The sequence below is a fragment of the Rana temporaria genome, chromosome 1 (assembly GCF_905171775.1).
Source record: "Rana temporaria chromosome 1, aRanTem1.1, whole genome shotgun sequence".
Classification (NCBI taxonomy): Eukaryota; Metazoa; Chordata; class Amphibia; order Anura; family Ranidae; genus Rana; species Rana temporaria.
This window is the reverse complement of record NC_053489.1, coordinates 490,006,565-490,020,564: the sequence shown is the minus strand read 5'-3', so window position 1 is coordinate 490,020,564 and position 14,000 is coordinate 490,006,565. Positions and strand designations below refer to the sequence as shown.

Sequence of the window (14,000 nt, the reverse complement as noted above, 5' to 3'; positions counted from 1 at the left end):
CATTCATTTTTCACATTCCATATAGGTGGAATTTCACGTAGGGGCTGCCACCTATACTAATAGTACATACCTACTAGCAGCACCTTGGAAATATTAGATCCGTAGCACGGGTTCTACTACCCCTCTTTAATTCATTAGAGATTGCATTGATTGCCATGCAGATGACACAGGAATTTTCATTTCACACAATTGGCTGAGGTAAATCATACAATTGATTAGGTCAACATTTTAAATTTCTTTGGTAAAAATCGGTCTCACCGTTTTACTATAATGCAGTAATAGAGTAACAACACGACTGACATGTGTATAGAATTATGCATGAAGCATAAAATAGGCAGCGCTGAGTGAAACTGATATCCCAGACTATATTATTAAAGATAACTTCAGAGTGACATACTGTACATACGAAGGGACATTTTTACACACAGCCATTTATGCGATCCAGATACCCCTGCCGGAGAGCAAAGCCAAATCCTCAAACTCCCACTAGACTAGCAGGTTGATCAGGAAAACACAATTACCAATTGAACTAGCATGGCATGACATTGTATTCCCAAACTTGCATAATGTTAAAAACACTAATCAAAACCCAAAAATCTCAACATTCCAAAACGTCAAAATGCAAATCGATTCTGTGCTACTTCTCCATTTTGAATAATAATCTACAAGATGGCTGAGAATAAAGAAACAATCTTGAAAGAAAATGAAATAAGGCATTCATAAGGCTCCATACAATTATATCACATGTACTAATTTCTACCAAAGGTAGGAGCACATTAGCGAAGGCATGCAGTAGCTAAATTACAGAGAGATCACATAATCAGACATGCAGTAAAGTCGTTTTTGAAAACATTGACAGTAAATGATTTGCACTCTGGAGGTCAGGATTTATAAGCCAACAGCTCTTTGTAGCTCTTACAGAAAATTGAGGAAGGAGCAAAACAACGCGGCGCAGCAGCTCAGTGAAAGAACATCTGCTTGTGTCTGGAACCCTGGGACCAAATAACATGGTGCACTTTCAGTCTGAGTCACAATTGAAAAAGCCAGCAATTTAAATAAAACATTAACATGCTAAAAACCTCCCACGCCTCTAACTGTGCATTATTTATCTGAAGATTGGAATAAAAAAAAAAAAAAAAAACTTTTCCTAACAAAAGCTTATAAAGCCCATGACTCACTTGAAATCAGAGTGTAGAGTGGCGTAATTTCCTGCCACTCATGTTTATACTGTTTACTTTAGCATTTATAAATGTGTTAGATTTCTAAAAGCTGGTAGTGTTAGACCCCTTTCACACTGAGGCGCTTTGCAGGCGCTAAAAATAGCGACTGCAAAGCACCCTGAAACAGCGGCTCCATTCACTCCAGTGTGAAAGCCTGAGGGCTTTCACACTGGAGCGGTGCGCTGGCAGGACGTCACAAAAAGGGAGCAGGGGTTAAAAGCATCCCGCTAACAGCCGAAAAGCTCCACAAAACTACAGTAAAACGCAGCAAAAAATAGCGTTGTTTTACTGGCAACGCCCGGGTGCTTTCAATGTGAGAGCAGCCTTAGAGCTTTTGGGTCCATAGTCACACATGATCATGCTAAAGTGAAGACACAGCACTTTACAACTTGAGTTTCCAGATACAACTATGTTGGTGTCCCATGTTAAATGAGGTGTTCCAGCCTTTTAGCATTTATTAAAAGTCAGCAGCTACAAAAAGTGTAGCTGCCGACTTTTAAACAGACACTTACTGCCCGTTAGTACGCTTCTCTATATTACTGTAATCACTGTAGAATGCCTTGTTGCCCTGATCTGTATCACCTGAAACGTATAAGCCTGTTATCGTTTCATTAGATCAATAAATATTCCTTCTGTTTAAAAAAAAAAAAAAACACACACACACACACACACACACACACACACCACACACAGACACTTACCTGCTTCACGGTCCAGTGACGCGGCCGCCTGGAGCTCTGCTCCTCTCCCACCCCCCTCTCCAGCCGGCGCCTCCATTCATAGTACGGGCACCCGGCCGTGACAGCTTTCGGCTTCACGGCCGGGCACTCATTTCCCTATGAATGGACAGGCGATCTCCGAGACCTGTCACGTGTCCCTGGAGATCGCCTAAAGGGAGGGGCCCCCTAAGGCGAGAAGAGAACTTCCCTGGGCAGAAGGAGGAAGTGGGACAGGAAGTCTCACTCCTACAGAAGCCCACACTTCCCTCCCAAAAAAATTGCATGCCAAATGTGGCATGTAAGGGGGTGAGGAGTGCTTAAAGTGGAAGTTCCACTTTTGGGTGGAACTCCGCTTTAATTTTCCATTGCATTTTTAATGTAACCGCCTACTCCCAAACAGTCATTTGAAGATCAGGAACGATCTAAAAAATTGCGAATCAACACTCAAACTTCTACGAACACAAAATTAGCAGAAGGAGCCCTAAGGGTAGCGCTCGAGAAATGAACTTCATCTTTGTACTCTCGTAGTACTTCACTACGTTTGTTGTCGAACGACAATTTGCGGAATAATTAGTATGCTAGACAAAATTCTGCACACGCGCTTTTGACAAAGATCATATGACAATTGAACTGCGTGTACGAGGCTCCAAGGGAAAAAGTGGGAGCTGGGTGCCTGGCAAAACTGGGTACCCGATAAACTGTACCCGCTGACCTAACACACTCACCTGTCCCAGAATCCAGCAATGTGCTCTCCCGAGCCATCTCTTTCCTCTGCGTGGGTGGCACCCCAACTGAGCACCTGGCTGTGACAGCTTTTGGCTTCACAGCCAAGTGCCCACTGTACATGTGCAAGTTGCACAGCGCTTTGTGGTTGGTCCCAGTGTCTTCTGGGACCTGTGACAAGTGCACAAGATGTTACAATAAACTGCATTTTTGGCAGGAACCAGTTATTTTTCTGTACTTGCAGTGGGTATATATTACACACACACACACACACACCGAATTGTGCAGGTACTACAAAGTTGTACCAATTCTTTGCCAAGACACACACTAAGGTTTAATCAGGTAAACTCTGTAAATGTTTAAATCCACACAAGCATATGTAGAATTTTAACGTAAAAAAAAAAATAACAGGAAATCTTACCAAAGTGCTGTAGTAGAAATGTAACGAACAAACTCTGTAAAAGGCAAGGGATCAGATGATGCTCCACAACTACGACAAACACACTAAGAAAAAAATGAAATACAAATTACATTTATAAGGCAAGGTAATAAAAAAGATAAATAAATGTGAGTCTTCATGTGAAAAACGAGTTTCCTACCTGCTCATAAAGAGTCATTGCAAACTTCTGATGGGTTATACAAGACTTTGAAGTGCACATGTCACCCTCACTATTTGGCACTATATGGAAATGAATTCTTTGTAGAATGTTCTCCTGAAAGTTACAACATATTACATAAATTAGCCAATTTAGGAATGAACAACGTAGGAAGCTAGAAAAGGAATTTGTGCAGTTTACATTGTATAACAATATTTCTGCTATAACAAAACTGGGTCTATAAACATTTGCTATAAACTACCAATACAAAAAGTTGTGTACCAGTACTTGTAATAATTAAAATAAATTATATTAAAATCTAGAACGCTGGCGACTGTGGTTTATAAAAAATCATTAATTAAAGTGAACATCTCCTTTACTACCACCTCTGCTCAGTAGTACCAACTTTGCTATAGCAGAGGAGCAGATGCAAAACAGCAATTATAAGTTCTATTTAAGGCTACATTCACATTGGCAATTTAGGCCGATACAAAATTGTAGCAGCAGGAATCTTCGGATTCCTGTTGTGGCTCAGAGCAGCTATGTACGCTCACCTGCCCATTTCCAAATTTATATATATATATATATATATATCAGGGTGCTAGGGCTGCAGGTAGTCACGGCTGTCTGCACAGTCAGTGATCACTGCAAGTAAATCGCTGGCTTTTCAAGAGAGCCACAAATAGCTGTGGCCACTGGCGACCCATTATTATCATCAATGGGGTTGGCAGCCACTACAAGTCGCACCAGACTAATTCGCCAGTGTGAATGTGGCCTTTATCCTTCATATGCATGCACATCAAAAAACTTTGATTTTTTTTTTTACAGACAGAACCAAGCTATACCTCTCATCACTTAGCATTCTAATACCAGAGCTTTTAGTGGTCACAGAGGCCCAACTACTGGATGGCTAGGACCTATATCCAGGAAGATGAGGCATTTCTTTGATTCTAGTATTTTTATTATCATGCATACTAGTACATGCAAAGGATTATCCAATAACCCACATTGAGTTTTGTTTTCATCCAAGTTTTATAAAAAAATTAGTGCAGTAGCATTCCATCAATATATTTTAGGTGGGGCTCCCTTAGACCTAGTGTACAGCTGGGCGGCATTAAAACTAGGCGGCTGAGTTGCAGGTATGGCACTATTGAGCAGGCCTTTTGGTGGTTAAAAGATGCAGTAAGGAGACAACATATCACCTCCCTGGCAGCCCATCAACCTTCTTTTGAAAGGCAATCCACCGCAGATGGCTTCTCAGATAAGGAGCAAGGGCTGCTGCATGTGAAAGAGCCCTTTTACTTCAATATTTGAGGGGTTAGTTACAGTGGCAAAAAAGTAATATTGGCATTTAAAAAAGGTATCTGGCTTTCAAGGCAGTTAGCAGCAAATTATGAATGCTATATGTCAAAACTTTTTCCCGATGACTTTCTATGTGGTAACTCTGGAAATAAAGCAATGAACAGTGCCATGTATACTCAAACGTGGCCAAAAGTCACAGAGGACAGTTCTGAACTTGCAACAAGGCAGTTAAATCAATACCAAGACAGTTTCCCCGTAAACCTAAGTTTGTTATATACATTTTACAAAAACAGGTCATTTGGTTACAAAAGCACAGTCTAAAAGCTGCAATAAAGAGCACCAAAGACAAGTCTCTAAACACTACATGAGTGTACCAATAGCCACAATTACACTTTCACTGCTTGTTGATTGTTCGAGGATTAGTGAAAAAGCAAATGAATCATAAGACTCTACTCACAAAACATTCTGCAGCATCATCCATGAGGCCAAGCTGAAAACGGTGTTCATCTTTAAAGCTCTCTGCAAGGGCAAGCCTCATAGCATCCGATGGGAGGACTTTTTCCCGACTTGTTTGGAACTGTGCAAATAATGACTGCAGGCAAAAATCACCAATAATAGTTAACAGAATTCACTATGAAATACAATACAGTACTTTAAACACCAACAAAATCCTCACCCAAAGAAATCTAGATGATTTTTTTTTTTTTAATTACCAATGTTATACCTCATGGAACAGTATTTTTGTGACTTCTAATACTGATTTACTAGAACGCATCCTTAATTTTGTGGCCATGTGGGAAAGCCAATATGACTATGCTGGCAAACCATAACAGAGGATAAATATACAGGTGATACTCGAAAGATATGAATATTGTGCAAAAGTTCATTTATTTCACGAACGCAACTTAAAAAGGTGAAATATATGAGAGACTCATTACATGCAAAGCAAGATAGTTCAAGCCATGATTTGTCATAATTGTGATGATTATGGCTTAAAGTTCATGAAAACCCCAAATCGACAATCTCAGAAAATTAGAACATTTTGATAAGGTGCAATATTCTAGGCTCATAGTGTCCCACTCTAATCAGCTAATTAAGCCATAACGCCTGCAAAGGGTTCCTGAGCCTTTAAATGGTCTCTCAGTCTGGTTCAGTAGGAATCGCAATCATGGGAAAGACTGCTGACCTGACAGTTGTGCAGAAAACCATCATTGACACCCCCCATAAGGAGGGAAAGCCTCAAAGGGTAATTGCAAAAGAAGTTGGATGTTCCCAAAGTGCTGTAACAAAGCACATTAATAGAAAGTTATGTAAAAGGGAAATGTGTGGAAGAAAAAGCTGCACAAGCAGCAGGGATGACCGCAGCCAGGAGAGGATTGTCAGGAAAAGGCCATTCAAAAGTGTTGGGAACTTTCACAATGAGTGGACTGAGGCTGGAGTCAGTGCATCAAGAGCCACCACACACAGAGGGATCATGAACATGGACTTCAAATGTCGTATTCCTCTTGTTTAGCCACTCCTAAACAAACAACGTCAGAAGCGTCTTACCTGGGCTAAAGAAAAACAGACCTGGCCTGTTGTTCAGTGGTCCAAAGTCCTCTTTCTGATGAGAGCAAATGTTGCATCTCATTTGGAAACCAAGGACCCAGAGAATGGAGAGGCACCCACTGCAAGATGCTTGAAGTCCCGTGTGAAGTTTCCACAGTTTGTGTCAAATTGGGGAGCCATGTCATCTGCTGGTGTTGGTCCACTGTGCTTCATTAAGACCAGGGTCACCGTAGCCGTCTACAAGGAGATTTTGGAGCACTTCACGCTTCCTTCTGCAGACAAGCTCTATGAGGATGCCGACTTCATTTTCCAGCAGGACTTGGCACCTGCCCACACTGCCAAAAGCACCAAAACCTGGTTCAATGACCGTGGGATTACTGTGCTTGATTGGCCAGCAAACTCGCCTGACCTGAACCCCATAGAGAATCTATGGGGCATTGCCAAGAGAAAGATGAGAGACACGAGACCGAACAATGCAGAAGCGCTGAAGGCCGCTATTGAAGCATCCTAGTTTTCCATAATACCTCAGCAGTGCCACAGGCTGATCACTTCCATGCCACGCTGCATTGAGGCAGTAATTGCTGCAAAAAGGGCCCAAACCAAGTACTGAGTACATATGCATGCTTATATATTTCAGAGGTCTGATATTGATCTATGTACAATCCTTGTTTTAGTAATTGCATGTAATATTCTAATTTTCTGATATTGTGGATTTGGGGTTTTCATGAGCTGTAAGCCATAATCATCGCAATTATGACAAATCACGGCTTGAACTATCTCGCTTTGCATGTAATGAGTCTATCTCATATATTAGTTTTACCATTTCAGTTGCATTAGTGAAATTAATAACCGATATTCAAATTTTTCGAGTATCACCTTGCAGAGGGAAAAGACAGATATTGTAGTAGCAAAGGGGATCAACTCCAGAGATAAAAACGATAATTCTCCCACTCTACAAGACTCTGTTGCGGCCGCATCTGGAGTAGGCTGTCCAGTTCTGGGCACCAGTCCTCAGGAAGGATGTACTGGAAATGGAGCAAGTACAAAAGAGGGCAACAAAGCTAATAAAGGGTCTGGAGGATATTGGTTATGAGGAAAGGTTGCTAGTAGGGTTGTCCCGATACTAAGCATTTCCCTCGAGTTCCCAGAGTTCTTGTTCCCCCCATCCGTTCTGCTCTCCCCCTCCACGCTCCGTGTCCCCCCCTCCATGCCACTGCTATCCTCCTGGGTTCTGCTCTCCCCCACCATGCTCTGTGTCCCCCCTTCTGTACCGCTGCTATCCTCCTTGGCTCTGCGCTCCCCCTCCATGCTCCATGTCCCCCCTCCGGCTCCTACCTTTTCCGAATGAACAGAGTCAGTGATCACTGATTCTGTTCATTCATATAACCAATGTTTCAGTTTATGAATGGATAGGAGCCTCTGTCTTCTCTCCATTCATTTTCAGTGCAGCTGAGAAAGGGACTGTCCTTAGTCTCAAAGGGGAGATATCAGAGGTCTGTTAAGACCCCTGATATCTCACCAAAGCCCCCCTAACAGGGCTGAATGAAAAAAAAAAATTGCAATAAATAATTAAAAAATTTAAATGTTTAAAAAAATAAAAAAAACGCACTGACACTCAACCCCCCCCCCCTAAAAAGAAAATAATGTGAAAAAAATAAAAAAATAAAGTAAAAAAAATGTATCGGTATTGGCGAGTACTTGAAAAAAAGTATCGGTACTTGTACTCGGTCTCAAAAAAGTGGTATCGGGACAACCCTAGTTGCTAGCACTGAACTTATTCTTTCTGGAGAAGAGGCACTCGAGAGGGGGGGGATATGATTTTAATTTACAAATACCGTACTGGTGCTCCAATAATAGGGGTACAACTTTTTTGCGGAAGGGATTGGAATGGCCACACCATTAAAATTTGTGGAAAAGAGGTTTAACCTAAACTATGTAGAGGGTTCTTTACTGCAAGAGTGGCACAAGTATGTGGAATTTCCTTCCACAGGCGGTGGTATAAGCGGGGGGCAACGACAGTTTAAAAAAAATTAACTATTAGATAAGCACCTGAACAACCACAACATACAGGGATATACAATGCAATACTGACATATAATCACACACATAGGTTGGACTTGATGGACTTGTGTCTTTTTCAACTACTATGCAACTAGGCAAGATATTCTATTTCTACCAGGATCCTCTGAAATTGTATACATTTTTTACTACCAAACAAAAGCCAGTCCACCTTTACGGTATATATTTTAGCCCTTGGTGAATGCAAGGAACACTTCCCCAATAGAGTACCCCAGGGACTTGAAGCACCAAACTCCATCTATACCTGACAATAGAAGAATCCTTGATGAAGAATCTTAAAAATAATGTCAGCACTAAGAAAAATCTGGCTTTATATAAAAACAGCACAAAGTAACTTGCTATAGTAACCAAACAGCAATGATATTCATTTCCTTATTTTTTTTATAACACCGTCTCAACAGTGTTAGTGAGAACGCGGTCTTAATTTTAGATATATTTTTGTATAGGTTTACTATTTCTCAATAAAGACCTTGCACTTTCACTGCCCTCAGCCCTATGGTAACCATTAATAAGATACTGTATGCTTTATGTGGTTTCTTGGTTACTATGGGTTATTGCACAAGTTCTCTGCATTGAAGCCATACACGGAAGTTCTCTGCATTGAAGCCATACACGGAAGTTCTCTGCATTGAAGCCATACACGGGGATGTTAATGCTTTCTAACAAATTGATTAAATGCAAGGGTACATCATTTTTCTAAAACAATGTCAGTTACCTTTAAAGCACAAAATATACAAGCTTCTCCTAAACAAACATGTCCAGTCAGTCCACGTAAACTGCGTCGAAATATATCCAGCTGCCATAAAACCTGCAGAAAAAAAAAAAAAAAAGATTTCGGATTGAGATTTGCAAAAAAAAAAAAAAATATGTCTGCAAGAAAGGCAAAAAGGAACATATTTAATAAAAGGTAAGATCACTGCGCATTGGTGTGTGTGTGTGTGTGTGTGTGGTGTTGGAAGCGTTGGTTGCTTTTATACCTTTAGAATAAATAGGCTTTACATTCAGCAACACACACAAATCACAGAACACTAAAATGTAAAATTATCAATGGGAAACCAAACCGTCAGTCCACTGTTTAAAGCGTCAGGAAATATTTTTTTCTTTAAAAACAAACAGGTTTATACTTACCAGTTCTGTACAATAGAAGACAGAGCAGCTGGACCCCCACCAGTGCTCCTGGCATCTTCCCTCCGGCAAGTGATCCCATAGAAAGCTACCTTCTATAGGGGCACTCATGGGCTCACTTCCAAGCCTCCCTGTCTGCATTTACCGTATAAACAGTGGGACTCTGACCCACCCCTGCTTCCTCATCACTGGCTTTGGGTTGACAGAAAATCTGTAGGACCAGTAAGTGAGGGGTGAGAAAAGAGCTGCAGACTGGCACAGCGCTGGATCATATAAGGGCTTGGGTAAGTAAAGGGGAGGGGGTGAGGGATACTGATGCCTAAACCAATTTTTTTTTTAACTTAAAGCAAGGAATGCATTAAAGTAAAACGATTTAGGCTTTAGAATCGCTTTAAAAAAAGAAGAAGTACACGTGAAACAATGAAAATAAAACCACAGGAATAATTTTTATCAATTTGGTATGAAAATTATAGGGTTGAGCATATATTGATTGGTTTTGCGCAAAAAAGATATAGCGTCTACAAAACTATGGGAAAGATTTATGGTACTTTTATTATTATAAAAAAAAAAAAAAAAAAAAAAAAAAAAAAAATTCTAGTATTGGTGGCGATTTGCGCTTTTTATTGGGACAGCGTCATTGTGGCGGACAGATCAGACACTTTTTGAAAACATTGACATACAGCGATCAGTGCTATAAAAATGCACCGATTACTGTGTAAATGTCACTGGCAGGGAAGGGGTTAAATACTAGGGGGCAACCGTGTTCCCTCAGTGTGTGTTCTAACTGTAGGGGAAAAGAACTGACTTAGAGGAGAAGACAGATTGTTGTTCATAGCTAGTAGGAACACACAATCTGTCTCTCCTCACAGAACAGGGATTTGTGTACACCCAATGTCCCTGTTCTGGCTCTCGTGCCCGCCATGCGCATCGGTGCGCTCGCCGCCTGCTATCCCTGCTTAAAGGGCCTACATATGGCTATGATGGCCTGCGGGAATGTGCCGACCTGCCGCTGTATAATCATGGTGGCTGGCTGGCAAGTGGTTGTAAAGGCACAAGGTTTTTTACCTTCATGCATTCTATGAAGACACTCCTGGACCATGGGAAAGCCACAGTATAAAACACTAGAGACAAGAGTGCTTCATTTAAAAGCCAAAGTTGCCCTTTGGAATAAAATTGACTATGCAGTAAAAAGGGCCCAAGTAGGTTATATATAAAAAAAAAAAAAAAATTATATTATATATATATATATATATATATCCCCCTTGTTCAAAACCCATGCATGTGCAGGGTGGTCTGATGAGAGGATTAATAATCAAGTCAGCTTTCAGAAGCTGTATTCCAGTAAATATGTAATGGGACATTGCTACCAACATTCAGGACAAAGGAAGAGCATCTTCACAAACACCCCCTACAACCCCCTTGCTTTCACTTTCTCGCTGCTCCTTCATGTCTCACACTCAACACTGAACTAAATAAAAAAAAAGGTCAGTGATCGGGGGGGGGGGGGGGGGGAGCAGCGATATTACAGCTCAGAGCTAGTAATTGGCTGCTAGGCCCAAGCATTGTCACAGGAGACCTACCCTAGAATGTGACTGATCAATGAAGAAGGTACAGCAGGATCCTGATGTGGTCTCACTGTGCACACTGAAGAACCTAGACAAATAGTGCTGACCCCCGTCTCCCAGGCTGCATTGTGTAAGAAACTAAAAGACTAATAAAGACAGACTCAGAGACTTAGGCCAGGGTTTCTCATTTCCAGTCCTCAAGGCACCCCGACAGGTCATGTTTTCAGGATTTCCCTCAGATGAAATGGCTGTGGTAATTACTAAGGCAGTGAAACTGATCAAATCACCTGTGCAAAATGATGCAAAAGCCTGAAAACATGACCTGTTGGGGCACCTTAAGGACTGGAGTTGAGATAAACTGACTTGGGCTACTTGCATATAGATGAATAATGATTTTAATAAATATAGTCAACTTTTGTGAATAAGGATTTCTTGGACCTTGAAGAAGGGGGACAAACCCCAAAAGCTTGTCCTGAAAAATGTTATGAAAAAATTAACATTCAGCGCCAAACAAAATAATAAATTAAATTATAAAATAAAAGCTGCTCCTCAAAAACAATACTGATTGTGATAAATGGAAAGATGGGTAGAGGGCGCTAAACCACTCAGTGCTACTAAATAGTAAACCAACGTGCTTTGGTGAGAAAATTAATTGAATAAAAATACAACTATTCAAAAAAAAAAAAAAAAAAAATATATATATATAAATGCTGAATTCCAAAAGTGTCTCTACGTCCAAAAAAAGACCCCTCAGAATCTGTAAAAAAGTCCCAATAAGTGTTCAATCAATGCATCACATGTAAATGAAACAAATCTTCTTTCTTGAGTATTCTTTATGTGCAAAAAGGAAAGGAAAGCCGTCACCAACAAATCCAGTCTTCTTAATCACCCTCTAATTGGTGTTGAAGCAAATAAATGTAGCGGTGACACGCCTTCTAGACATATGCAGGATTGTGCCTGCATGCACAATAGTCTTCTAGACATATGCAGGATTGTGCCTGCATGCACATCGGACAGGAAAATCAATATTGAGCCTCAATGCCAGGGATTCCAGATAGGATATAATATGAAAACAAAAAAGGCAATGGAGATGCCAATAGTGTATTATCGCTTTAAAATTTATTGTATAAAAAGTAGAAAAAAACAAGAGACATATGGCCCAGATGGCCTCTTACTTTTAAAAGTGCCTACCCGGCACTGGGGCTGCAGGCGTGTCACCGCTACCTTGCGGTGCGGTATGAGACGTACTAGCTGTCAGCTGGGACGCCGAGCCGTGCTACGGAGCCAGCACCAGACTAGACGACCCTGTCTCATACCGCACCGCAAGGTAGCGGTGACACGCCTGCAGCCCCAGTGCCGGGTAGGCACTTTTAAAAGTAAGAGGCCATCTGGGCCATATGTCTCTTGTTTTTTTCTACTTTTTATACAATAAATTTTAAAGCGATAATACACTATTGGCATCTCCATTGCCTTTTTTGTTTTCATATTATATCCTATCTGGAATCCCTGGCATTGAGGCTCAATATTGATTTTCCTGTCCGATGTGCATGCAGGCACAATCCTGCATATGTCTAGAAGACTATTGTTTAACCATAATAGTCCACTAACTCTGGTAAGCACATTTATTTGCTTCAACACCAATTAGAGGGTGATTAAGAAGACTGGATTTGTTGGTGACGGCTTTCCTTTCCTTTTTGCACATAAAGAATACTCAAGAAAGAAGATTTGTTTCATTTACATGTGATGCATTGATTGAACACTTATTGGGACTTTTTTACAGATTCTGAGGGGTCTTTTTTTGGACGTAGAGACACTTTTGGAATTCAGCATTTATATATATATATATATATTTTTTTTTTTTTTTTTGAATAGTTGTATTTTTATTCAATTAATTTTCTCACCAAAGCACGTTGGTTTACTATTTAGTAGCACTGAGTGGTTTAGCGCCCTCTACCCATCTTTCCTGAAAAATGTTATGTTCGTGCAAATAAAAAATAATTTACTTGGACAGTACTCAAATGTTTTTTTCGCAAGTGCACCAATATTGCTACAATCACCTCAAGCAATAAATACCTAGCTGTATTCGATTCTTTTAGCTCTAGGGGTAACAAAAAAAAAAAAAAAAAAAGGTTCTCAAACTTCCCATAAATGCAGAAGAGCCCGTAACAAAGGGTTTAGAAAAACGCTAAACACCTTCTACTTTAATCTCATAAAGGAAAAAGGAAATGTATTATCAAGTCAATAAGAGTTCAAAACCATTTCCTTCCTTGGCTTAAAGGTCCCTTAGTGCCTTTAATCAGCAATTCAGTTTGTGCATGGAAAAGAAAAATGTTTGTGCTAGACAACAAGGAACCTTTCAACACCTAACTTAAAATGTACAAGGAAAACCCTACTACTTTCAGTAACAGAGAAGATCTGTCGATTGCAATAATATACCTAAAAATAGCTATATATCATTTTACATATTTCTTTGCTGATTCTGCCAGTAATACAATGCCAACAATAACAAACTGACATAACTATCATAGAGCGAGAGAGATCAGAAAAACCCATCTAATTTCGGCTGGTGCAGGCCACAGAAAGAAACCTTAGCAACTTCCCAACCTGCGTTACACCTTTTTCCTCATTCAAATCATCCAGTTAAATCCCCAACCTACCCACACTGGGGGTTATTTACCAAAGGCAAATCCACTTTCCACTACAATTGCACTTGAAATTACACTTGGAAGTGCAGTCGCTGTAGATCTGAGGGGGACATGCAAGGAAAATAAAACAACATTTTAACTTGCACATGATTGGATAAAATCAGCAGAGCTTCCCCTCAGATTTAGAGTGACTGCACTTGTAGTGCAGAGTGTATTACCCTTTAGTAAATAACCCCCACTGTGTTACAGTTAGTGGAGCTTAGGGTTGTCCAGTATCGGTACTCGTGCAAATACTCCCAATGCCTGATCTGATACCTCGGAGAGAGAGGCAGCGTGTAATGCCTGTGTCCGTGTATAATGCTCAGACAGCGGCCATCCAGTGTACAAAAGCCGCGCCTCCTCGTCTGTGATAGGGGAACACTCCCAGCACGTGAGTCAGCGTTCTGCCTATCACGGACACCCTCTCATCCTTATCCCA

General features: G+C 40.7%; 1 protein-coding gene across 1 annotated transcript in view; it reads right to left on the bottom strand.

Annotated features, from left to right (window-relative positions):
• The window catches only part of USP53 (ubiquitin specific peptidase 53), a 51,704-nt gene that overhangs the window by 27,945 nt on the left and 9,759 nt on the right, over window positions 1-14,000 (bottom strand). The window contains exons 2-5 of the mRNA XM_040330177.1: window positions 8,903-8,995; window positions 5,018-5,152; window positions 3,262-3,375; window positions 3,084-3,166 (exon numbers count right to left, since the gene is read on the bottom strand). Of these exons, the coding sequence (XP_040186111.1) occupies window positions 3,084-3,166; window positions 3,262-3,375; window positions 5,018-5,152; window positions 8,903-8,995 (425 nt within the window). The remainder of the gene's footprint in view (window positions 1-3,083; window positions 3,167-3,261; window positions 3,376-5,017; window positions 5,153-8,902; window positions 8,996-14,000) is intronic.